Source organism: Hyla sarda, chromosome 6 (assembly GCF_029499605.1).
Source record: "Hyla sarda isolate aHylSar1 chromosome 6, aHylSar1.hap1, whole genome shotgun sequence".
NCBI lineage: Eukaryota > Metazoa > Chordata > Amphibia > Anura > Hylidae > Hyla > Hyla sarda.
The window spans coordinates 85,729,606-85,757,166 of NC_079194.1; the positions used below are offsets into that span (position 1 = coordinate 85,729,606).

Consider the following 27,561-nt stretch of genomic DNA (forward strand, 5'->3'; position numbering starts at 1 on the left):
GCTGATTGGCGCAGTGATTCCAATTAGTGTCTTCACCTGTGCACTTCCCTATATCTCCTCACTTCCCCTGCACTTCCTTGCCGGATCTTGTTGCCATTGTGCCAGTGAAAGCGTTTCCTTGTGTGTTCCTAGCCTGTGTTCCAGACCTCCTGCCGTTGCCCCTGACTACGATCCTTGCTGCCTGCCCCGACCTTCTGCTACGTCCGACCTTGCTTCTGTCTACTCCCTTGTACCGCGCCTATCTTCAGCAGCCAGAGAGGTGAGCCGTTGCTAGTGGATACGACCTGGTCACTACCGCCGCAGCAAGACCATCCCGCTTTGCGGCGGGCTCTGGTGAAAACCAGTAGTGACTTAGAACCGATCCACTAGCACGGTCCACGCCAATCCCTCTCTGGCACAGAGGATCCACTACCTGCCAGCCGGCATCGTGACAGTAGATCCGGCCATGGATCCCGCTGAAGTTCCTCTGCCAGTTGTCGCTGACCTTACCACGGTGGTCGCCCAGCAGTCACAACAGATAGCGCAACAAGGCCAACAGCTGTCTCAACTGACCGTTATGCTACAGCAGTTACTACCACAGCTTCAGCAGTCATCTCCTCCGCCAGCTCCTGCACCTCCTCCGCAGCGAGTGGCCGCTCCTGGTCTACGCCTATCCTTGCCGGATAAATTTGATGGGGACTCTAAGTTTTGCCGTGGCTTTCTTTCCCAATGTTCCCTGCATCTGGAGATGATGTCGGACCTGTTTCCCACTGAAAGGTCTAAGGTGGCTTTCGTAGTCAGCCTTCTGTCTGGAAAAGCCCTGTCTTGGGCCACACCGCTCTGGGACCGCAATGACCCCGTCACTGCCTCTGTACACTCCTTCTTCTCGGAAATCCGAAGTGTCTTTGAGGAACCTGCCCGAGCCTCTTCTGCTGAGACTGCCCTGTTGAACCTGGTCCAGGGTAATTCTTCCGTTGGCGAGTATGCCGTACAATTCCGTACTCTTGCTTCAGAATTATCCTGGAATAATGAGGCCCTCTGCGCGACCTTTAAAAAAGGCCTATCCAGCAACATTAAAGATGTTCTGGCCGCACGAGAAATTCCTGCTAATCTACATGAACTTATTCACCTAGCCACTCGCATTGACATGCGTTTTTCCGAAAGGCGTCAGGAGCTCCGCCAAGATATGGACTCTGTTCGCACGAGGCGTTTCTTCTCCTCGGCTCCTCTCTCCTCTGGTCCCCTGCAATCTGTTCCTGTGCCTCCCGCCGTGGAGGCTATGCAGGTCGACCGGTCTCGCCTGACACCTCAAGAGAGGACACGACGCCGCATGGAGAACCTCTGCCTGTACTGTGCTAGTACCGAACACTTCCTGAGGGATTGTCCTATCCGTCCTCCCCGCCTGGAAAGACGTACGCTGACTCCGCACAAAGGTGAGACAGTCCTTGATGTCTACTCTGCTTCTCCACGTCTTACTGTGCCTGTGCGGATGTCTGCCTCTGCCTTCTCCTTCTCTACTGTGGCCTTCTTGGACTCTGGATCTGCAGGAAATTTTATTTTGGCCTCTCTCGTCAACAGGTTCAACATCCCAGTGACCAGTCTCGCCAGACCCCTTTACATCAATTGTGTAAACAATGAAAGATTGGACTGTACCATACGTTTCCGCACGGAGCCCCTTCTTATGAGCATCGGATCTCATCACGAGAGGATTGAACTTTTGGTCCTCCCCAATTGCACCTCGGAAATTCTCCTTGGACTTCCCTGGCTTCAACTTCATTCCCCAACCCTGGATTGGTCCACTGGGGAGATCAAGAGTTGGGGGCCCTCTTGTTCCAAGGACTGTCTAAAACCGGTTCCCAGTAACCCTTGCCGTGACTCTGTGGTTCCTCCAGTAACCGGTCTCCCTAAGGCCTATATGGACTTCGCGGATGTTTTCTGCAAAAAACAAGCTGAGACTCTACCTCCTCACAGGCCTTATGATTGTCCTATCGACCTCCTCCCGGGCACTACTCCACCCCGGGGCAGAATTTATCCTCTCTCTGCCCCAGAGACTCTTGCCATGTCGGAATACGTCCAGGAAAATTTAAAAAAGGGCTTTATCCGTAAATCCTCCTCTCCTGCCGGAGCCGGATTTTTCTTTGTGTCCAAAAAAGATGGCTCCCTACGTCCTTGCATTGACTACCGCGGTCTTAATAAAATCACGGTTAAGAACCGCTACCCCCTACCCCTCATCTCTGAACTCTTTGATCGCCTCCAAGGTGCCCACATCTTTACTAAATTGGACTTAAGAGGCGCCTATAACCTCATCCGCATCAGAGAGGGGGATGAGTGGAAAACGGCATTTAACACCAGGGATGGACACTTTGAGTATCTGGTCATGCCCTTTGGCCTGTGCAACGCCCCTGCTGTCTTCCAAGACTTTGTTAATGAAATTTTTCGTGATCTGTTGTACTCCTGTGTTGTTGTATATCTGGACGATATCCTAATTTTTTCTGCCAATCTAGAAGAACACCGCCAGCATGTCCGTATGGTTCTTCAGAGACTTCGTGACAATCAACTCTATGCCAAAATTGAGAAATGTCTGTTTGAATGCCAATCTCTTCCTTTTCTAGGATATTTGGTCTCTGGCCAGGGACTACAAATGGATCCAGACAAACTCTCTGCCGTCTTAGATTGGCCACGCCCCTCCGGACTCCGTGCTATCCAACGCTTTTTGGGGTTCGCCAATTATTACAGGCAATTTATTCCACATTTTTCTACCATTGTGGCTCCTATCGTGGCTTTAACCAAAAAAAATGCCGATCCCAAGTCTTGGCCTCCTCAAGCGGAAGACGCCTTTAAACGACTCAAGTCTGCCTTTTCTTCGGCTCCCGTGCTCTCCAGACCTGACCCTTCCAAACCCTTCCTATTGGAGGTTGATGCCTCCTCAGTGGGAGCTGGAGCTGTTCTTCTACAAAAAAATTCTTCCGGGCATGCTGTCACTTGTGGTTTTTTTTCTAGGACCTTCTCTCCGGCGGAGAGGAACTACTCCATCGGGGATCGAGAGCTTCTAGCCATTAAATTAGCACTTGAGGAATGGAGGCATCTGCTGGAGGGATCAAGATTTCCAGTTATTATTTACACCGACCACAAGAACCTCTCCTACCTCCAGTCTGCCCAACGGCTGAATCCTCGCCAGGCCCGGTGGTCTCTGTTCTTTGCCCGATTTAATTTTGAGATTCACTTTCGTCCTGCCGATAAGAACATTAGGGCCGATGCTCTCTCTCGTTCCTCGGATGCCTCAGAAGTTGAACTCTCTCCGCAACACATCATTCCACCTGACTGCCTGATCTCCACTTCTCCTGCCTCCATCAGACAAACTCCTCCAGGAAAGACCTTTGTTTCTCCACGCCAACGCCTCGGAATCCTCAAATGGGGTCACTCCTCCCATCTCGCAGGTCATGTGGGCATCAAGAAATCTGTGCAACTCATCTCCCGCTTCTATTGGTGGCCGACTCTGGAGACGGATGTTGTGGACTTTGTGCGAGCCTGCACTATCTGTGCCCGGGATAAGACTCCTCGCCAGAAGCCCGCTGGTTTTCTTCATCCCCTGCCTGTCCCCGAACAGCCTTGGTCTCTGATTGGTATGGATTTTATTACTGATTTACCCCCTTCCCGTGGCAACACTGTTATTTGGGTGGTCGTTGATCGATTCTCCAAAATGGCACATTTCATCCCTCTTCCTGGTCTTCCTTCAGCGCCTCAGTTGGCTAAACAATTTTTTGTACACATTTTTCGTCTTCACGGGTTGCCTACGCAGATCGTCTCGGATAGAGGCGTCCAATTCGTGTCTAAATTCTGGAGGGCTCTCTGTAAACAACTCAAGATTAAATTAAATTTTTCTTCTGCATATCATCCCCAGTCCAATGGACAAGTAGAAAGAATTAACCAGGTCTTGGGTGATTATTTGCGACATTTTGTTTCCTCCCGCCAGGATGACTGGGCAGATCTCCTTCCATGGGCCGAATTCTCGTACAACTTCAGAGTCTCTGAATCTTCCTCCAAATCCCCATTTTTCGTGGTGTACGGCCGTCACCCTCTTCCCCCCCTCCCTACCCCCTTGCCCTCTGGTCTGCCCGCTGTGGATGAAATTTCTCGTGACCTTTCCATCATATGGAGAGAGACCCAAAATTCTCTCTTACAGGCTTCATCACGCATGAAGAAGTTCGCGGATAAGAAAAGAAGAGCTCCTCCCGTTTTTTCCCCTGGAGACAAGGTATGGCTCTCCGCTAAATATGTCCGCTTCCGTGTCCCTAGCTACAAGTTGGGACCACGCTATCTTGGTCCTTTCAAAATTTTGTGTCAAATTAATCCTGTCTCTTACAAACTTCTTCTTCCTCCTTCTCTTCGTATCCCTAATGCCTTTCACGTCTCTCTTCTTAAACCACTCATCCTCAACCGTTTTTCTCCCAAATCTGTTCCTCCCACTCCTGTTTCCGGCTCCTCGGACATCTTCTCTGTCAAAGAGATCTTAGCTTCTAAAAAGGTCAGAGGGAAAACTTTTTTTTTAGTGGACTGGGAGGGTTGTGGTCCTGAAGAGAGATCCTGGGAACCTGAGGACAACATCCTAGACAAAAGTCTGCTCCTCAGGTTCTCAGGCCCTAAGAAGAGGGGGAGACCCAAGGGGGGGGGTACTGTTACGCCGAGCGCTCCGGGTCCCCGCTCCTCCCCGGAGCGCTCGCTACACTCTCCCCGCTGCAGCGCTCCGGTCAGATCCACTGACCTGGGGCGCTGCGATTCCGCTTCCAGCCGGGGTGCGATTCGCGATGCGGGTAGCGCCCGCTCGCGATGCGCACCCCGGCTCCCGTACCTGACTCGCTCTCCCTCGGTCCTGTCCCGGCGCGCGCGGCCCCGCTCCCTAGGGCGCGCGCGCGCCGGGTCTCTGCGATTTAAAGGGCCACTGCGCCGCTGATTGGCGCAGTGATTCCAATTAGTGTCTTCACCTGTGCACTTCCCTATATCTCCTCACTTCCCCTGCACTTCCTTGCCGGATCTTGTTGCCATTGTGCCAGTGAAAGCGTTTCCTTGTGTGTTCCTAGCCTGTGTTCCAGACCTCCTGCCGTTGCCCCTGACTACGATCCTTGCTGCCTGCCCCGACCTTCTGCTACGTCCGACCTTGCTTCTGTCTACTCCCTTGTACCGCGCCTATCTTCAGCAGCCAGAGAGGTGAGCCGTTGCTAGTGGATACGACCTGGTCACTACCGCCGCAGCAAGACCATCCCGCTTTGCGGCGGGCTCTGGTGAAAACCAGTAGTGACTTAGAACCGATCCACTAGCACGGTCCACGCCAATCCCTCTCTGGCACAGAGGATCCACTACCTGCCAGCCGGCATCGTGACAACTATGATTGGTGTCTAAACATGGTGTCAAGACAAGGAAGTGCCTGCTTAGCCAATAAGAGATTTGTCATTCCTTGGAATTGACGTTTAAACCTATGGCATTACCATAAAAAACAACAACCTTCATGGACCAACCATGAGCCACATGTCTCTAAAGGGAATCAGTCAGCTACGTACCAAGTACAGAGCTAGTGATGCTGGGAGATAGGTGTTAGGGGGACAACATTATCTATACCTAGTTTGTTTTCATGATCATTGCTTCTAAAGTTATAAAAGTGCCCTTTTTGATAGAAACTGAATAGTCGGACTGGTGGTGCTTAGCTGTAGCAGCATGCCTCCTCCCTCCTCGTCATTGCCCTGAAAGCCAAGCCCTGTACATCAATCAGTCAAAGCAGGGTGGGTGGTGTTGTAAGCGCTGTTACAGATCAGCACCACTAGTTTAACTCTTCAGCTGCTTACAGATCTGCTGGGATCTTCAGCTATGAACCTGATATGAAGCAAAAAGACCCCTGTTAAAGGGGTACTCCACTTCCCCAGCGCTCAGAACATTGTGTTCTGGACGATGGGAGCGTGCTGCCGGGGTCGTGACGTCACGCCACCCCCCCTCAATGTAAGTCTATGGGAGGGGGCGTGGCAGTCGTCACAAGGGCGATGGCCGTGACCTCACGACCCCCGCAGCCAGGACCCAGCATTCGGAACACAATGTTCCGAAAGCTGGGGAGATGGAGTTGGGAAATATAGCCAGCTTTAGACTCCACATTAGAGAGGAATGTCACACTTGCATTTACAATCGTTTTATTAGTTTCATCTGTATCCAGGAGTGCCGCTTCCCCAGCCTTTAAAGGGGTTCTCGGTGGAAAACAATAATTTTTTTTCTAATAAACTGGTGCCAGAAAGTTATACAGATTTGTAAATGACTTCTATTTAAAAATCTTAACCCTTCCAGTACTTATCAGCTGCTGTACGCTCCAGAAGAACTTGTGTTGTTCTTTTCTGTCTGACCACAGTGCTCTCTGTTGACACCTCTGTCCACGCCAGGAACTGTCCAGAGCAGGAGAGGTTTGCTATGGGGATTTGCTCCTGCTCTGTACAATTCCTGATATTGACAGAGGTCTCAGCAGAGAGCACTGTGGTCAGATAGAAAAGAACAACTCCACTTCCTCTGTAGTATACAGCAGCTGATAACTACTGGAATGTTTTATATTTTAAATGGAAGTAATTTACAAATCTGTATAACATTCTGGCACCATTTGATTTGAAAAAAATAAAAATAAAAAATTTTTTTCCACCAGAGTACCCCTTTAATGCTTTTCTGCTATGGAAATCTGTTAATACGGGTTTATTTATCAAGGTCTTGGAGACAAGTACATAACTGTTTTTCATCTGTTCAATCATCTTTTCAGCTGACATTATTCATAAGAAATCATATGTTCACAGTAAAGTGACTCGCGCTTTCATTCCATTACACATCATATTTTCTTTAAATGCCAGGCTCTGTATAACATCTAAATGTGGTGTGTTGTTTAATCTGGCATTAAAAGAAGAGAATGCTCTTAGGGTCATGAAGAAAAATGTTGCAAATGGCAATTTTTTTTAAATCTGAAATATTTTCTTTTGACACGTTTATTGAGGACACTTCACTGTTTTTAATTATGGGGAATGACGTACTCTATATCAATGTCCCTTTCTGGTATGTCCGTCTATAAACTGGAGTATGTCTTTATTGTGGTTTTATTATTTATATATCGCAAACATTTATTAATAAAATAACTCCAAATGCAATCCATATGTGATCTACAGGACCACTTACAGGATGTGATTCGAGTCTATGTACTGACCAGTTGTCTACAGTACTTGGCATCCCTTGTTCTAGAGAAAGCTATTGCAACCAGGCCCAGACACAGGGGAACACTATAGGTCTCCAGCTACAAAAAACAGTGGCGCCATAAGTAAGCACAGTACGTGCAATATAAATTAATACTTTTTCCTATGTGTTTTACATTTTTACAGTTAGACACACAACTAAAGGCAGATTGCTGCCCAACATCACCTACATAGAAAGCAACACCTCCTGCCTGCCTGTGCATCAACGCTTGCCTCTTGGCACCAGCTGTAGCGGTCAAGTACAGGCATTATACTCTTTTGCCCTGTTATTAGCAAATTGATCAATTCACACAGAGAAAGGGGAGACAGTTTATCTGGCAGATGACGAACAATAGAAGCAACAGTTGTCAAGCTTTATTGATGTGTTGGGGTCCTAGTTGCAAATGTGAACCCTATAGCTTCTCCTATTGTGCATACACATTTCACATAAGGTAATATATGTGACATTCGATTTGAATGGAATACTGAATCCACAACAGAAGATACCCGGCACTGCTACTCCATTAATCTTCTGCCGCTACGCTCTTCTGGTATAAATACCATTCCGGTGCTCACATATAAAGTCCAAAATGCATCCAACAAGAATAGATTACAGAATGGGGCACTCACCCGGTCTGAACGAACATCGTGCTTCTTTATTTGGTTACAGCATAGTAGCGTTACAACACACGTGGGAGAGCGGACGGAAACAGGGGGGGGGGGGGGTGGGAGAGTGGGTTGGACGACGGTCCGTATCGCGCAATCAGCGCTTCGTAAGGCCCCTAAGGGGGCCTGATAAAGCGCTGGTTGCGCGATATGTACCGTCGACCAGCCCACTCCCCCACCCCTCTGTTTCCGTCCGCTCTCCCACATGTGTACATGTGTTGGAATGCTACAATGCTGTAATGAAATAAAGAAGCACAATGTTCGTTCAGACCAGGTGAGTGCCCCATTCTTTAATATATTCTTGTTGGATGCTATATTTGAAAGGTTGAAAACAGAAAGAAGACAAAAAAAAAAACACAAAAAAAAAAACGGGGCGCTCTCTCATATGTTGTCGTAAGATGGAAAAAAGGGGGGACGACGACCCACCACCTCACCTAATGTGCTGTATCAACCTGCTGAGGGGATGCAACAGTGTGGGACAAACACTGTTGGGAGGTGTTGTTCGCGGTCAGTGATTGCAGTATGCAGCTCTATCTCCCCTATCCGTATCCCTTAGGGTACGGGATGATCGACGGAGAATGGGTAGATAAAAGTGGGGAATTGTGTAGAGCACTCCTGTTGTAAAAGGACGGACTCAGGATGCCACGTTTGCACAGGACAATTTATTAGAAAATGAAAGGACAACGCGTTTTGGCGCTCACATGCGCCTTCATCAGGTCCACAGTAGGATAAGAGAGATGCGTCCTGAGGTGCTGGCTATGCTACTGTGGACCTGATGAAGGCGCATGTGAGCGCCGAAACGCGTTGTCCTTTCATTTTCTAATAAATTGTCATGTGCAAATGTGGCGTCCTGAGTCCGTCCTTTTACAGCAGGAGCGCTCTACACAATTCCCCACTTTTATCTACCCATTCTCTGTATATTTGAAAGGGTTATCCGGTACTTTAAAACTCATCATCATCCACAAGATAGGGGATAAGTGTCTAAATTCTGCGGAGCCCCTGCAATCTCCAGAATGGGCCCTGTCATTCCCTGTGCATGGAGAGATGGAACACCGTTCTGGAGATCGCTTGGGGACCGACAGCCCTGACATCAGACACTTATTCCCCATCCTGCAGATAGGGGAGAAGTTTTAAGGTACTAATGTACCACTTTAAGTATTTTAAATTGCTCACAACATCAGTGAATATGTGGAGGGCCCAGGTAAACCTTTGCACTGGGGCCCAAAAGAATCAAACTGTGCCTCTGCTTTAAAAAAATATGCACCTAATGCAAAAGTCATGGCATGAATACAAATCCTTCCCTTTCTTCTTTCAGGTTTACAAGTTGTTCTGAACTCCATTATTAAAGCCATGGTTCCCCTGCTGCACATCGCTCTTTTGGTCTTGTTTGTTATTATTATTTATGCTATTATTGGACTAGAACTTTTTGTTGGGAAAATGCACAAATCCTGTTTTCTCGCTGGCACTGGTAAGTTGAAGCAACATACAAAGCATATTAATAGAGACATGGGATGGTGATAATCTGAACAATCCCAATAGCCAGAGGCAAAATCCTCCAGTCTTTGGAAAAAAATTGTGTTAGATGGAAATTTGCTCTTAAAATATATCAGACTACCTTAAAAGGTATCCTTAGTCATTGCTTGTTTTTATCATAGTTTATGGACAATTGAAGACTATGTTATTACTCTAAAACATCTAAGCAATTTAGGAGAGAAAATTCTTTGTGGTTGTAAACAATATATTTGCATATATGGTTGTTCGAATTATATTCTTACGTTAAATTATTATTTTGTCAAAGCTTTTTGTCTTTTTTGTCTAGTTTGACATTTATTAAAGTATTATTAAAGGGGACCTTTCCCCTTTTTATGCTGCCTGAACCACAAGTCTTTGGGAAAATCCTCTGTGACTTGGTCCCACTGGCCTTGATTCATAGATCCCTCCCTGTTTGGAATCTATCACTCATGACCAATGACTTGTAGTTCAGGAAGCATAAAGTGATGACAGATTACCTTTAAACTAAAAGCATCAATGCAGGAGCCGAGCATTTTCGACCACAGCCGAAGCTGCGGCCGACACTCCCCCTCCATTCACTTCTATGGCAGGGCTGGAGTGCTGGAGGGGGCGTGTCGGCCGCAGCTTCGGCTGTGGTCAAAAACGCTCGGCTCCTGCATTGAGCAGGAGCGAGCCGGGTCCCCGTACAGGAGATCGCGGGGGGCCCCAGTTGTCGGACCCCCCGCGATCTAACACTTATCCCCTATGCTTAGGATAGGGGATAAGTTGTTTTTTCCCACCCATACCGGAGTTCTCCTTTAAATGGAGCTGGGAATGACCACAGTGCTCTCTGCTGACATCTCTGTCCATTTGAGGAACTGTCCAGAGCAGCATATGTTTGCTATGGGGATTTTCTTCTACTCTGGACAGTTCTTAAAATGGACAGAGATGTCAGCAGAGAGCACTGTGGTCATGATGTCAGCAGAGAGCTCTGTGTTCCAGAAAGAAAAGAATTTCCTCTGTAGTATTCAGCAGCTAATAAGTACTAGAAGGATTAAGATTTTTTAATAGAAGTAATTTACAAATCTGTTTAACTTTCTGGCACCAGTTGATTTAAAAAAAAAAAAAATGTTTTCCACCGGAGTGCCCCTTTAAGTATAACCTTTATTCATTTAAATTCCTGCTGGCTCTGGGTGAGGTTCTCAGTGATTGACAGCATTCTCTGTATGATCATGCGGGAATGGTTATGGATACCAATTTTTATTCATTGTACGTCTTTCTATTCCACAGACCTGCTAGCTGAAGATGAACCTGCGCCCTGTGCATTCTCAGGGAACGGGCGCGTTTGTCCTGTAAACGGTTCGGATTGTAGGAGCGGATGGGCTGGACCTAATGGGGGAATAACCAATTTTGATAACTTTGCCTTTGCAATGTTAACTGTGTTCCAGTGTATTACAATGGAGGGCTGGACTGATGTTTTATATTGGGTAAGTTATAAAGTTGAAAAAGCAGTCACATACATAACGGTATTAGTAGAAGTGCGCAGTGCACATATAAGTTTATGTCATTTTGTAAGTTAAAGGGGTTCTCTGCTGCTCAGCGTTTGGAACATGATGTCAGCTATGATGTGACGAGCTTCCGGCGCAAGCTCCAGCGTTCGGAACAGTTTGTTCCAAACGCTAAGCAGCGGAGTACCCCTTTAATTCTGTTTGCATTCCTTGGAAATAAGGCTTAATAAGACCCTAATAAAAACTGTGGAATGTCGGCCCAGTCTTGCACAATTCTTGTCCAGTTGCTTAGATTAAGAAAAGAAGAAATATTATTGGATGGGCTACTGTGATTTATTTTATAATTGAAAGGTGACTTCTAAATCCCCCTGCATCAAAACTATTTGAAGGCTGCAGCCATGTCTCTTCCCCCCCCCTTTCCTTAGGACTAAGATGGCTGACCTGCTGGACTGGGCTTTGTATTGTAGTTGCCCTGCTCTTTATGCTTTACTGAATTTTGTATTTGATGTAGTTCTGGATTAGACTATCTCCTTCCTACACTTCTGGTGCTTCTTTATGATTTGTAATTTATAGTTAGTAGGGTCATGTAACATACCTGAGGCATAAAAATGATTGTACAGGATTAGCAAAACATCGCTGTTTACTGCTGAAAACAGTGCCACGCATGTAAACAGGGTGCATGTGGTATTGCATCTCAGCTCCATTCACATCATTTGAGCCAAGTTGCAATACTAAACACAGCCTATTTACAGGTGTGGCTCTGTTCCTGGAAAAAGGCATCCTTGTTTTTCTAATTCTGGAAAACCCCTTTACTTCTTTATTTCCAGTTCATTACATTGTAACTCTGATTTTACAGTAGGGTAAAAAAGTATTTAGTCAGCTACCAATTGTGCAAGTTCTACCACTTAAAAAGATGAGAGAGGCCTGTAATTTTCATCATAGGTATACCTCAACTATGAGAGACATAATGAGAAAAAAAATCCATAAAGTTACATTGTCTAATTTTTAAAGAATTTATTTGCAAATTATGGTGGAAAGCAAGATTTCGGGCTCTCACAGCCCTGTAACTTCTTCCTTAAGAGTCTCCTCTATCCTCCACACATTACCTGTATTAATGGCACCCGATTGAACTTGTTATCAGTATAAAAGACACCTGTTCACAACCTCAAACAGTCACACTCCAAAATCCACTATGGCCTAGACCAAAGAGCTGTTGAAGGACACCAGAAACAAAATTGTAGACCTGCACCAGGCTGGGAAGACTGAATCTGCAATAAGCAAGCAGCTTGGTGTAAAGAGATTAACTGTGGGAGTAATTATTAGGAAATGTAAGACATGCAAGACCACTGAATCTCCCTCGATCTGGGGCTTCACGCAAGATCTCACCCCGTGATGTCAAAATGATCACAAGAATGGTGAGCAAAAATCCTAGAACCACATGGGGGAGACCTAGTGAATGACCTGCAGAGAGATGGGAACAAAGTAACTAATGCTACCATCAGTAACACACTACGCCACCAGGGACTCAAATCATGCAGTGCCAAACGTGTCCCCCTGCTTAAGCCAGTACATGTCCCGGCCCGTCTGAAGTTTGCTAGAGAGCATTTGGATGATCCCGAAGAGGATTGGGAGAATGTCATATGGTCAGATGAAACCAAAGTAGAACTTTTTAGTAAAAACTTAATTCCTTATGTTTGGATGAGAAAGAATGCTGAGTTGCATCCAAAGAACACCATGCCTACTGTGAAGCATGGAGTTGGAAACATCATGCTTTGGGGTTGTTTTTTTTGCTAAGGGACCAGGATGACTGTTCCATGTCAAGGAAGGAATGAATGAATGGGGCCATGTATCGTGAGATTTTGAGTGAAAACCTCCTTCCATCAGTAAGGGCATTGAAGGTGAAACATGGCTAGGTCTTTCAGCTTGCAATGATCCCAAACACACCACCCGGGCAACAAAAGAGTGGCTTCGTAAGAAGCATTTCAAGGTCCTGGAGTGGCCTAGCCAGTCTCCAGATCTCAACCCCATAGAAAATCTTTGGAGGGAGTTGAAAGTCCGTGTTGCCCAGCGACAGCCCCAAAACATCACTGCTCTAGAGGAGATCTGCATGGAGGAATGGGCCAAAATACCAGCAACAGTGTGTGAAAACCTTGTGAAATTACCTCTGTCATTTCCGACAAATGAACTTTTGTTATTGACCAAACACTTATTTTCCACCATAATTTGCAAATAAATTCTTTAAAAATCAGTCAATGTGATTTTATGGATTTTTTTTTCTCATTCTGTCTCTCATAGTTGAGGTATACCTATGATGGAAATTACAGGCCTCTCTCATCTTTTTAAGTGGGAGAACTTGCACAATTGGTGGCTGACTAAATACTTTTTTGCCCTACTGTATACAGCTTTGTATAAATCAGCAATGCAAGCAAAGTAGGCCTCCATACAGAATTAGTTTGCTAACAGGTTCTTCTAAGATGGCCATATTATTTCAATACCTGCTATAGCTCTCCCGAACTCCATAAATATATATATATATATATATATATATATATATATATATATATAAAGGTTCTGCACTGCCAAACGTTTATATGTCCTCCATATCCTCTATGATGAGGTGTAGGTCACAGACACACAGCTCTGCCCATATAGACAGAGATCAGCTTGTCCTAAGAGGTCAACTAAAAGTTTTCAAGCTGCTCTGTCACTATAGGTCTCTGGGACTATAAAGTTACATCTGTACCCTAGTAGCTCTATTTTACTTATTCTAAAGCTATGCCTAGAGTTTCACTTTAATACTTTGTTACAGTGTAATAAAATATAGTACAAGTTTATCTTTAAAGAAGCACTCTGACAAAATTCCTAGAGTGAAATGTATTTAATTCCAGCTCAGCTACACCCATATATTATACCCATTGCTCAGGTGGGGCATGTCTCATGTCTAGATATTAGCTACCGTATATACTCGAGTATAAGCCGACCCGAATATAAGCCGAGGCCCCTAATTTCACCCCAAAAGCCCAGGAAAAAAAAAGTTATTGACTCGACTATAAGCCTAGGGTGGAAAATACATCATCCCCCCCATGTAATCATCCAGACCCCCGTCATCATCCCCCCCCCCCCTTCATCATCACCACCTGTCAATCCCTTCACCAGTGGTTTTCAACCTGCGGACCTCCAACCTGTCCGGGCATGCTGGGAGTTGTAGTTTTGAAACCTCTGGAGGTCCGCAGGTTGAAGACCACTGCGGCCTTCGTCATCAACCCCCCCCCATCATAATCCCCCCCTTCATCATCACCGCCTTTCAATCCGTTCATCAGTGGTCTTCAACCTGCGGACCTCCAGATGTTGCAAAACTACAACCCCCAGCATGCCCGGACAGCCATCGGCTGTCCGGGCATGCTGGGAGTTGTAGTTTTGAAACCTCTGTAGGTCCGCAGCTTGAAGACCACTGCGGCCTTAGTCATCATCCAGCCCCCCCCCCCTTTTGTTTTGTACTCACCTCCCCTTGGCAGGAAGGGTGAGCTGGTCCAGGCCATCTATGCTGCAGGGACCGTCCGGTGGGGAGAGTTAGTCGTTGTGGGCTGTCCATTTTCACTGGGGGGCCCTCTTCTCTGCGCTTCGGGCCCGGCCCCGGACTAGTGAACGTCCCTGTGCATCGTCGTCAAGGCAACATCACTAGTCCGGGGCCGGGCCTGAAGCGCGGAGAAGAGGGCCCGCCCTGGACAGCCCGCAACGACTAACCCTCCCCACTGGACGGTCCCTGCAGCCTTACTGGATGATGGCTAAGGCCGCAGTGGTCTTCAACCTGCGGACCTCCAGAGGTTTCAAAACTACAACACCCAGCATGCCCGGACAGCCGATGGCTGTCCGGGCATGCTGGGAGTTGTAGTTTTGCTACATCTGGAGGTCCGCAGGTTGAAGACCACTGAGAAGAGATTGACAGGTGGAGAGTTCACTCGAGTATAAGCTGAGGGGGCGTTTTGAGCATGAAAAATCGTGCTGAAAAACTCGGCTTATACTCGAGTATATACGGTATGTCTATCCTGTGTCGCTGGCCTTCCTGTAAACTACAGCCCTCTGACCTCTCCCTTCTCTAGCAAACTCTGTCCTTTTTCTTTTTCCTCTGAATGTCTTCCACTGCATAATGTTCTGCTGAAGAGATCAATTCTGCCATGTCTAATGCAGCAGTGGAGTGTTGAGATGCAGCGTGACACTGCTCTCTATCTGCCTGTGAGAGCTTCTACATTATATTTGTCTGAGTGCTTCTTTAAATAAAAATACAATCTATCTAAAATTACAAAAAATACAGTCTGTTGGGTTTTCTTGCATTTTTGTAAAGACAATATTAGCCTCATATAGTATTTTATGGTTAATTTCTTTTTAGTTTTCCCTCATGTTTATGAATGTATTTTATACATGTCAGGAAACTGTATTGGTTTTCACGTATCAAACCTCAGAAAAATCACAGCCTAAAAAGACACCAAAAACAGGGTGAACAATTTCATAAGTCACGTTCACTTTTCGGAACCTTAGCTGAAAGTGGTAAACAGGGTGAAAAGAAGGGAAACGTTGTTAATTAAGTGAAATGCATTTCCACATACCTTTTTTTCACCTCCATTTACACAGAGCTCCAATAGTACATGAGGCCCTTTCTATCTCAGATTTCAAATCAGTTTTACCTGCTCAATGGAGAAATAAACACAGATCTAAAGGGTTAATAGCCGGCCACGGTGATCACCTCATGCCGGTTAATAATGGCGGCCCCCAGCTACTGAAATCAGGTATGGAGCAGGTTCGAGTCAGGAGACCGCGCCATACACCCTGAGTGCCACCGTGCATGTTGGGGGCTTTGAGGTCCGGCCCTTCTTGCCTGAAGCAGGGCTAAAGGCCTGAAAAATCCATCTGCCCGGCCTCAGGCGATAGGATTTCCACATCCCTGGTAGATGATATCTTGATGTACATAGTGTTAGAAGGTAATGATACAGTTCATATGGGATTCTTCTTTTATGTTCCCCTTCCATATAAATCCAAAGGAAATAAAAATTACTGCATGCTCCTGTATGAAATATGCTCTTATAGCCGTATTACAGTTTTGTACAGAAGTTGTACTGAGCAGAGATACAGCCGTATTCATGAGAAATACGTGGAAATATAGAACGTTTTTGCTTTAAATGAATTACGATGTGAAGGTCATATGTGACATTTTAAGATGAGGAAAAATAGAACATCAATCTCATCTTTATTGTAATTCAACATAAATGTAAACGATTCAGATTAAGATCCCATCACAGTCCACCCCAAGGTGAGAGCAGCGTTACGTAGTTATCACATTAGCGCTGATTATTCTGGAGAACAGACATTACACATTTAATAACCTGAGCAGTGAACTATATAGGAACATATTGAATGGCCACAGACCTTTATTTACCTTGTTTCTCCTAATACTGCACCGCCTCCTGCCATCCACTGCTTTCACTTTTTAGTAGAACAAGTACATAGCAGTGAGTATCACCAGTATACGACAGGTTAAAAAGGCACACTTACCTGGCACTACAGTGATGTGAAGGTTTGAACCGAACATCAACAGTAAAGATTTCATCTTGTTATAGGGATATCCTCATCCTCGGGACTCGCGTGCCTTACATGGACTCCCTTAGAAACACTTACTTTCCCCTATCACCTCCCAATATGTGTTTCCCCTTCTCAATCTAGTCTTTGTTCTCATTGTTGTTCAGGTTTAGACTGTAAACTTGTCTACCATAGGTATTTGCTGCTGTTGCTCTTCATTATTGTTTATTCTTTATTTTTGTTGCCATTCTCACGATGATCTTACACCCCCATGCCTCAAACGGTGGCTATCCTTCTACCTTCTTGTGGAATTGGGCCTGGAGGCTCTTTATTTTGCAATCTTTCTATTTGTTGTTTATCATTCTAAAAATCTTTCATAAAACACCCAGTCGTTTAAAAAGATGGATATTCATAGGGTAGGGGATAATTTGTGCATCGATGGAGGTCTTACTACTGAACAATGTAATGTTAAAGCCCCGAATGAACATAGCAGGTCACGCAGAGCATTGCCGAGTGTTGCCCAACTCTGTTCCTTTAAGGTTCTTATGGTACATTGTTCTGGGGATCACCAGGGGTCTGAATATTTATACTTCCACTGATCTACAAAGTATCAGTATCCTACCTCTATCTATAGAGGTAACTTGATGAAATAAGAATACCTCTTCAAGGTTTTGCAAACTTTGTAGAACCATTTACCTTTTTTAACCTTTTCAATATTTGATTTTGAGTAATACAGGCCAAACCCCTTAAGATACAAGCCGAACCATATAACATTCAGACCAGACCCCTTAACTCACTCAGACCCCAAATCAGTCCAGAACCTTACCATATATCAGGAGCTTTAACAAACCCTTAAAATTATTTGAACCCTAGACCAGAACATTTATATCTTAATATTAATTTGCTACAGTCTTACAGTCTGATATACCAAACCTGAAAACAAATGTGCCCAGTCATCATTTCTGGGGGAAAAGCGGCCATGCATGTACCACCATTATAGTGTATTCTGCTATTTCTGGATCTCCCATAGACATAGGTGTAGCTATAGGGGGTGTAAAGGGATCCTTAAATCACATCTGCCCTATAAGGCTACTTTCACGCTGCCATTATGACACGGCCAGTGTGACGGGAGTCAGTGGAGCAGGGGACAATAGGAGAAAAATTACTGCAAGAGCCGTCTTTTTCTCACACTATTCCCATCAAAAAATAACGGGTCCCGGCAGCCCCCATATTAGTAAATCGGAGCTTTCAGGACCCGTTGCTGCCCATTGCTCCCTGTCACAATAACAGCCCTTAAAGTCACACACACAAAAAAGAGACTTTAACGGCAAATCTTGACGGGAAGCATCGGAATTGTGAAAGGGGCCTAAGAGACCAGTATTATAATTGGCACATGGAGCCCTATTACAGATTTTGCATCAGGGCCCAGAAGCTACAAGTTATGCCTCTGCCCATAGACTGATAGTGATAGCACTTATGCAGCCATTACCTCATGGTGAATAAGGGATGGAGGGAAATCCATACATTAGATTCCAGTGATTTATCACAATGCCATAGATGTGTCAAGGTAACCCCCCTAAATTGGTGAGATCCCCTTTTTCAAATTATTATAATTTTTCAAGTAAAGCTGGAACACTTTCAGCCCTCCTGTGATGTTTCCATTGCTCTGAATCTCTAATACAGAAGTAGAATGAATAAATGCTGTTTCAACATTTATGCAAATATATCACCCAAGGAAGGTTTCACGTCCATTTATTTAATTATGTTTATTTTCTACCTGTCCTCTCCATAATGGTCTCACATTTAACATTTGCCTCCTACAATATGGTACCATCCAGAATCGGGGATTGTGCTCTGTTCTTTTTTTCATGTCCTGCTTGTTCTAACAAAGTCTTTCTTCAAGTCCATTTTGTTTTTTCCAGATGAATGATGCTATGGGATTTGAATTACCTTGGGTGTATTTTGTCAGTCTCGTCATCTTTGGGTCATTTTTCGTGCTAAATCTTGTTCTTGGTGTATTAAGCGGGTAAGCACACGTCTTTTCTTTCACGAAAGCAGAGCCCAGCGTTCAGCCACCACCAACACATGGGTGCTAAACTAGTAGGGAGGGAAGTCAGGAAGACTCGATACAAATTTTGAGTGTAGAAAATGAACAAGGTAAGTACCACTTACTCTCCCTCTTTCCTATTGTAGACTGGAAGATGGAGATTGTCAGTGTTGCATGGTGGCTGCAAGTTGGTCTCTGCTGGACAGTACATATTCAGACCATAACCAACTTCCTTGCATTCTTACAGGTGAATGATGCCATAGGATGTGAGTGGCCATGGGTCTATTTTGTTAGTCTTATTATCCTTGGCTCATTTTTCGTTCTTAACCTGGTTCTTGGTGTACTTAGTGGGTAAGCAGCCAGATGATCTCTGCCTCTTCTACTGCTGTGTGCTAGGTGGCCGGCTATCTGCATAAAGGAAATATTTTACCAGTGTTATTTGCATGGCTGCTAGTGTCATTTTTACAAATTATATAACCTCTTTGTTTGGAATCCGATATCTGTGACAGGTATTCAATTGAGTAGTCAATTCAGTCACTGAGGATCTTAAAAAGACCTCAAGAAGGAGGCCCCTCTGCATTGTGGTATCTTTTCCAATTTGAGAGTCGTCCAGCTGGTGTCTAAGGTCCCAGATGTCTCATAGACTTATATAGCACCCCTTAAAAGTCAATTCAGTCATTGAGGACCTTGAAAGGACTTCAAGTAGGAGACCCCTCTGCTTTGTGGTTTCTGTTCCAGTTTCAGAGTCCTCCAGCTGGTGGCTAAGGTTCCAGATATCTCATAGACTTATAGCACCTCTTAAAAGTCATTTCAGTGATTGAGGATCTTATTGAGAATCTTAAAGGTGTACTCCAGTGGAAACCTTTATTTATTTTTTTTTTAAATCAACTGGTGCCAGAAAGTTAAACAGATTTGTAAATCACTTCTATTACAAAATCTTAATCCTTCCAGTACTTTTTAGGGGCTGTATACTAAAGAGAAATCCAAAAAAGAAATGCATTTCCTCTGATGTCATGACCACAATGCTCTCTGCTGACCTCTGCTGTCCATTTTAGGAACTGTCCAGAGTTGGAGAAAATCCCCATAGCAAACATATGCTGCTCTGGACAGTTCCTAAAATGGATAGCAGAGGTCAGCAGAGAGCACTGCGGTCATGACAACAGTGGAAATGCATTTCATTTTTGGATTTCTCTTTAGTATACAGCCCCTAAAAAGTACAGGAAGGATTAAGATTTTTTAATAGAAGTGATTTACAAATCCTTTTAACTTTCTGGCACCAGTTGATAAAAAAAAAAAAAAAAAAAAAGTTTTCCACGGGAGTACCCCTTTAAGAGGACCTCAGGTAGGAGAGACCTCTGCATTGGGGTTTCTGTCCCAATCTGAGAGTCGTCCAGCTGGTGACTAAGGTTCCAGATGCCTAATAGACATATATAGAATCCCTTAAAAGTCAATTTAGTCATTGAGGACCTTGAAAGGACCTCAAGTTGGAGAACCCTGTGCATTGTGGTTTCTGTCCCAATTTGAGAGTTGTCCAGCTGGTGGCTAAGGTTCCATATGCTTCGTAGACTTATTTAGCACCAGCTTTATGACTTATCACCCCAAAGACCTGTATGCAGTACGCGGTTCCACACAAAGATGTTCTGCCATGAGTTATAGCAGACAGCATGTTTTTCCTGGAGTGATTTCTCTGTTTGTCTATTAATATCACCTTTTCTAATCTCTGTTTCACTGTCTGATTTCTGGGTAAAATTCCCCCTGTCCAGCTGGCCACCGATTGTATCCTGCGTGCGCTGTCCTGCACACGGTGCATGTAATTCTAACGCTTACTGTTCTGCTAGCTTGTGTTACGTTTTTACTTTAGTTACTGTCATGGTGAGTACACAAAATGCGCTGTCATTTTCACAGTGTGTTTAAAATGTTGGTAAATGTCACCGTGTATTAAATGGAGGATGTGCATCTAGATCAGTATTTCCCAACCAGTGTGCCTCCAGCTGTTGCAACACTACCACTCCCAGCATGCCTGGACAGCCTTTTGCTTACGTGAAAGAAATTTATCAACTGGCTGAAAGCAGTTGATAAATAAGTCGCACATAAGCAAAAAACATTGTAAGAAAAAAATAACTAAAAAAAGGAATACATAAGCAAACCTTGATAAATGTCCCCCATAGTGTTTAGGCTGAATGTTCTGACTTTTCTCCTCTGTGTCTATGTGAGAGAGACAGTTCCATAGACTTGCATTATGAGACTGTTCAGATGACACAGAGCTGGAAGAACGCGCCAAGCACGCACTTCTCTCTGCTCATTCTAGTAATCGGTCAGTATCTGAACACTCAGACCCCGACCAAACAAAACCTTTGATATGTCTCTGTGACATACTAAAAGTTTTATTTTTTATTACAGAGCCCATTTAAAAGAAGTATTAGTTTTCAGCTTGTGTTTAGTATAATGAATCTTGTCCTTCCATTAGTTTACAGTATCTATGTAGTGTTAGACAAGTTGAGCAGTTATCATGTTGCAGATTGACTTGGCTCCAGATGATGGATAAGGAGTCCCCTCAGATCTTCCATTTGGCTAATTTTAGCCTACAAGGGCAGAGACGGTCTGTTCAGGGAATCATGAGCCACCTTTATCTGCTGTCATGCTGCTATCGCAAGAAGGAATATTACATGAAACCTAGAATATGTACTTTAGGAACAAGTTTAGTGTGATCATTGTGTTAATGTCAAGGCCTGGGACATGGACATGATGTGCCTTCTGTTTGAGACGGTAAGAATAGTACTGCGCTATGGTTACTTATCAGGGAAATATGAATCCGGAACCTCAGATTTTAGTTTTCAATTATATAAAATAGCATTAAATAGGTATTCCCACCTTGAACATTTATGGCAAATCCACAGGATAGACATCAGTTATTGCATCCGGAAGGATGAAACCCTCATTATCAGACATTTATGAAATAAATTGTGGATATGCCTAACACAATGCAGCAGCGCCAGATTAGCACAAACTCCAGACCATTGCTCTCTGGATTAATCTGCTTAAGGCTAAGTTTCCACTTGGGCAAAACCACCCAAACTGCCCCATGGTGCTTTATTCTGTGGATGACTGGATATACTGTGTATCCCACAAAGAGTTAACCAGTGCTGCTCAACAGTGCGGGTTAACTCTCTTTGCTAGGCTGAAGCATAGCACTCTGCCCAGCTAGGACTTACAGTAAACCAGCGATGTATACACATTGCTGATTTTAGTGTAAATTAATGCTGGACAGGAGATATACACTGTATATCTCCTGCTTAGCATTAGCTGTGCAGGTGCAGCTCAGCCCTGCTAGGAGCAGGGACTCCTATCAGTATAGTGACAGGAGTCTCGGCTCCTGTATAGCATACATTGGTGAACTAATGCATCACTACTTACTGACCAACGGAGTGGTACTCTGAAGGCAGTGTAAAACTGCTACAGGGTACAAAATTGGCTGTTTCCACACACCAGAAAAAAACTCTAGAAAAACTGCCAAAATGTAGGAAAACGCTGTGGCGGTTTTTCTGCCGTTTTTTTCTGCCTTTTTATTTTTGGCTGGTGGAAAAAGAAAAGAAAAAACAAGTGGAAACTTATTAGGTCTCATGTGTTTTGCGCCAGAATTTCCGACAAAAAAAATCCAAAAAACCCTACTAACTCTCCACTTTACTCAGAAAACCCTACCAAGGAGCGTCCCTATCAGGGAAAAGGGGCGTGTCTCCAAACAAACCTAAATTTTTCAAAGAAACCTATAAATTTACTAATGTTTCCACCTAAAATGTGGTGGATTTGAGCAAAACGTAGGGAAAATTCCCAAATACAAGATACAATAGTAAATACCGTGGGAAAAATACCCACAAAGAAAACTATGCTCCACTCTTAGTAAATGAGGCCCTTTGACTAATTGTCTCCCTTACGAAAGAGAAGGTTTGAATGAATCTATTTCTTTAAAGGGGTACTCCAGTGGAATTTTTTTTTTAATCAACTGGTGCCAGAAAGCTAAACAGACTTGTCAATTAATTCTATTTAAAAATCTTAATCCTTCCAGTACTTATCAGCTGCTGTATGCTCCAGAGGAAGTTCTTTTCTTTTTCAGTTTCTTTTCTGTCTGACCACAGTGCTCTCTGCTGACACCTCTGTCCATGTCAGGAACTGTCCAGAGCAGGATAGGTTTGCTATGGGGATTTGCTTCTGCTCTGGACAGTTCCTGACATGGACAGAGGTGTCAGCAGAGAGCACTGTGGTCAGACAGAAAAGAAATCCAAAAAGAAAAGAACTTTCTGTGGAGCATACAGCAGCTGATAAGTACTGGAAAGATTAAGATTTTTAAATAGAAGTAATTTACAAATCTTTTTTACTTTTTGGCACCAGTTGATTTAAGCAGCACCCCTTTAATGGCACTTCCAGAGAAGACAGACAACAATTCAAACAGCAAATAATTTGTAGCACCAGTGTGCCTCCAGCTGTTGCAAAACTACAACTCCCAGCAGGCCAGGACAGCCTTTGGCTGTCCTGGCCTGCTGGGAGTTGTAGTTTTGCAACAGCTGGAGGTACAAGCTTTCAGTTACACTGGTATAGACCCTGTAATCCAGACAACCAGAATATTAAACATTGTAGTGAAATATATGCCTTTTAGTTACTGCACATTTTCTACAAATCGTAGTGTAAGCGGCACTTGTCTCCAGTATTCCCTGGCCATTGACACTTCCCACTCCACTTAATTTCTAGATTACAGTCATTTTAACATATTTGATATATTTAACCACATTGAGAATAACCTGCTCCACCAAGAATGTAGAGAGAAACAGCAGTGTAAATTTTATGTGACAAGATAGATAATTTGAGCCTGAAACAGTACAATTCTCTCCCCCCTCCCGTGTTAACATCTTGAAGGTCTTTTTATTCAAGTTGCCATAGCAACGATTTATACAAGAAATTCAGTATTAATATACTGCGTTTCTTAAAGAGGCAAGGCGGTCACTCCCATCTGCAGGGTTTGAAGCTGCTTAGGCTATGTTCACATGGCGGAATTTCCATACCGAATTCCACAGAAATACCTGTTGGGGAAATCCTCATTTTCCACGTCTGCAGAAACTATCAATATATGTTCATTGTTTTTGCGGATTCCGCTCGGAAATGTATTGCCGTCTATGGAGACAGTGCATTTCCGAGTGGTTCCATTGCCGGCAGAACATGCAGATTTGTGGTATGTCGGCCCGTGTTTATTAGGCGGACATTCCCCAAATTTTCTGCCATGTGAACATAGCCTTAAATGTCACCCTCAGGGTGAGGCAGGCCCGGAAAAGGCTCTTTTTGTTGGGCCCCAAAAGCTTAGCAAAAGACCAGTCCCTTTAAAGGGGTACTCTGCCCCTAGACATCTTATCCTCTATCCAAAGAATAGGGAATAAGATGTCTGGTCCTGCTGCCTGGACCCCCGCAACCTCCGTGCAGCAGTCGGCGTTCTTTCATAACACTAGGTGCAGGCGGCGGGGTTGTGATGTTACGCCACACCCCCATTATTGAAAATCAAGGGGAGGGAGCATGGCGGCTGTCACACCCCCTCCCATAGACTTGCATTGAGGGGGCATAGCATAATGTCATGGGTGGTATGCCCGAGACGTCACGACCCCGCCGCCCACTCCAAGCATTCGGAACAAAATGTTCCTAACGCTGGGGAAACGGAGTACCGCTTTAAAGCTGGCCTTGGAGTCAGCCACTTGCCATTAGTGTCTGTTTCTTATGGACTGATTCACGAATAGTCTGTAAGGCTACGTTCACATGGCGAAATTTCCATGCGGAATTCTGCAGAAGAATTCTGCCTGAAACTTATCAAAACCTGTGCAGAATAAAAGTTGACCAGTTGCCCATAGTAATCAATCAGATTGCTTCTTTTTTATTTATTTATTTTTGTGTGTGTGTTGGACCACCAAAGTTAATCCTTACCCGGCAAATATTGCATTGACATAAATCTTTTTGCTGTTGGTTATACTGCATTTATAGCTGAGTTACAAGCTAATTATTTAAAGGGGTATTCGGGGCAAAAACATTTTATCCCCTATCCAAAGGATAGGGGATAAGATGTCTGATCGCAGGGGGGGCATGCTGCTGGGACCCCCAGCAATCAGATAAGACATCTTATCCCCTATCCTTTGGATAGGGGATAAAATGTTTTTGCCCGGAATACCCCTTTAAAATTTGTTACATTTCTGTGTTATTTTTTAACGAGCATGCACTAAGCTGTTAAGAAAAAGAAAATCTTAATAAACATAAATGTTTAAAAAAAAAAAAGATCCCTTCTTCCATTTTAATGAGGGCTCTGAAAATTTGAAGGGCAATCTGATGGACAACTGGGCAACTTTTCCTCTGCACAGGTTTTAATAAATGCCCCCCCATTATATTTCATGGCATTCCGCTGTTCCATTCACATCTGTCTTTAACTTTTGACGAAAAGTGGGCGGAATCCCATAAAACTCAATAGGGCTTAAAATTTCAGCAGAATTCTGTGTTTTGGGCACACAGAAATTCCACTGAAATTCAGCCGCAATTCTGCGCTTCCGTTCAGCAATCTTTGCTGAACAGAATTTGTGTGGAGTTGCAGATATTTTGCCGTGTGAACATAGCCTTAGAACTTATTGAGGGAAATATACTTACGCTGCCTATATAGTGCCCGCATATTCCAGAGTGTTGTACAGAAGGTCAGTTCCATAGGAAGCTAATTAACAATATGCTAAATGCTCACTAAATCGAGTATAGGAAGAAGAACATCTGCCAGCTCTCTGGCTGTAAGAGAAACAATAAGAATTGAGTGGAAAAATCCAGCTTGTCCCATATGTTACTGTGGACAGCAGTATAAAGGCTATGACCAGATTAACATGTTGCCAGTATTTCAAAAGCTATAGGCATTCAAACCCAACCCTAAGACTACCTTGGAATACCCCTAAAATGCCCCGGAATTCCCTTCATATCAATGTTTGACCCTTCAAGAGCCTTTGAACATAATTGGGGATTATATGTCAGGCCATGGGTAGCTCCTGCTTGTAGGAGAGATTTTGATTTGGCATATAATCCCCAGTCATGTTTTAAGGGCCTTTAAAAATTGAACATTGATCCACAGGAACCTTCGTCCATTTGGTGGCACTGTAAAGCAAGTTATTTTACTTCTGAAGAGAAGCCACTTTGCATAGTTATTTTCCATAGAGCATTGTGCATCTTGTAAGACTCCACTCATCATGTTTGGCAGTCTCAAGGAGACACACTGCTCCCTCAGTCCAAATTTCTCTACCTAAAATCTATGTGTTTTTTTTCACTAGTTTGTGTATAACTATTTTTGTACTTTCCCTACTAAGTACAATGTGAATGAATTAGAAAAAAACTGGAACATGGCTCCCCACACAGGGAGAGACATAGAAGCAGTACAGTGTGTGTGCATACATTATTTGCATAGAGAGAGAGGGAGTACTATCTGTGCCTACATTGTTTACATAGAAAGAAATGGGCAAGCTATTTATGCTTAAAGGGGTACTCCGGTGGAAACTTTTTTTTTTTTTTTTAATCAACTGGTGGCAGAAAGTTAAACAGATTTGTAAATTACTTCTATTAAAAAATCTTAATCCTTCCAATACTTATTAGCTGCTGAATACTACAGAGCAAATTCTTTTCTTTTTTGAACATAGTGCTCTCTGCTTATATCACGAGCACAATGCTCTCTGCTGACATCTCTGTCCATTTTAGGAACTGACCAGAGCAGCATATGTTTGCTATGGGGATTTTCTCCTACTCTGAACAGTTCCTAAAATGGACAGAGATGTCAGCAGAGAGCTCTGTGTTCCAAAAAGAAAATAATTTCCTCTGTAGTATTCAGTAGCTAATAAGTACTGGAAGGATTAAGATTTTTTTAATAGAAGTAATTTACAAATCTGTTTAACTTTCTGGCACCAGTTGATTTAAAAAAAAAAAAAAAAAAGGTTTCCATTCCACCAGAGTACCCCTTTAAATTACTTACATAAATAAGCTGAGACAGTACTAACCCTGACTATATCATTGTGCTGCAGGTCAGGGATTTTACTATCTCTGCATTATTAATTTACCAGGAGAGAGGAAGATGCAGTACTATCTGTGCATTATTAGCTTACCAGGAGAGATGAAGATGCAGTACTATCTGTGCATTATTCGTTTACCAGGAGAGATGAAGATGCAGTACTATCTGTGCATTATTAGTTTACCAGAAGAGATGAAGATGCAGTACTATCTGTGCATTATTAGTTTACCAGGAGAGATTAAGGTGCAGTACTATTTGTGCATTATTAGTTTACCAGGAGAGAGGAAGATGCAGTACTATCTTTACATTATTAGTTTACCAGGAGAGATGAAGATGCAGTACTGTCTGTGCATTATTAGTTTACCAGGAGAGAGGAAGATGCAGTACTATCTGTGCATTATTAGTTTACCAGGAGAGATGAAGATGCAGTACTATCTGTGCATTATTAGTTTACCAGGAGAGAGGAAGATGCAGTACTATCTTTACATTATTAGTTTACCAGGAGAGATGAAGATGCAGTACTGTCTGTGCATTATTAGTTTACCAGGAGAGAGGAAGATGCAGTACTATCTGTGCATTATTAGTTTACCAGGAGAGAGGAAGATGCAGTACTATCTCTGCATTATTAATTTACCAGGAGAGATGAAGATGCAGTACTATCTCTGCATTATTAATTTACCAGGAGAGATGAAGATGCAGTACTGTCTGTGCATTATTAGTTTACCAGGAGAGAGGAAGATGCAGTACTATCTGTGCATTATTAGTTTACCAGGAGAGAGGAAGATGCAGTACTATCTGTGCATTATTAGTTTACCAGGAGAGATGAAGATGCAGTACTATCTGTGCATTATTAGTTTACCAGGAGAGAGGAAGATGCAGTACTATCTTTACATTATTAGTTTACCAGGAGAGATGAAGATGCAGTACTGTCTGTGCATTATTAGTTTACCAGGAGAGATGAAGATGCAGTACTGTCTGTGCATTATTAGTTTACCAGGAGAGAGG

At 43.8% G+C, this 27,561-nt stretch overlaps 1 protein-coding gene across 17 annotated transcripts in view; it reads left to right on the forward strand.

Moving 5' to 3' along the window:
• The window catches only part of CACNA1D (calcium voltage-gated channel subunit alpha1 D), a 453,220-nt gene that overhangs the window by 264,992 nt on the left and 160,667 nt on the right, over positions 1-27,561 (forward strand). For 13 of the 17 annotated variants that reach the window (XM_056524370.1, XM_056524364.1, XM_056524368.1 and 10 more), the window contains exons 6-8: positions 9,202-9,354; positions 10,668-10,864; positions 18,379-18,482. In XM_056524370.1, coding sequence (XP_056380345.1) covers positions 9,202-9,354; positions 10,668-10,864; positions 18,379-18,482 — 454 coding nt within the window. Of the gene's footprint in view, positions 1-9,201; positions 9,355-10,667; positions 10,865-18,378; positions 18,483-18,750; positions 18,855-27,561 lie in introns of all 17 variants that reach the window. The other 4 variants (XM_056524373.1, XM_056524358.1, XM_056524375.1 and 1 more) reach the window with 1 other exon arrangement.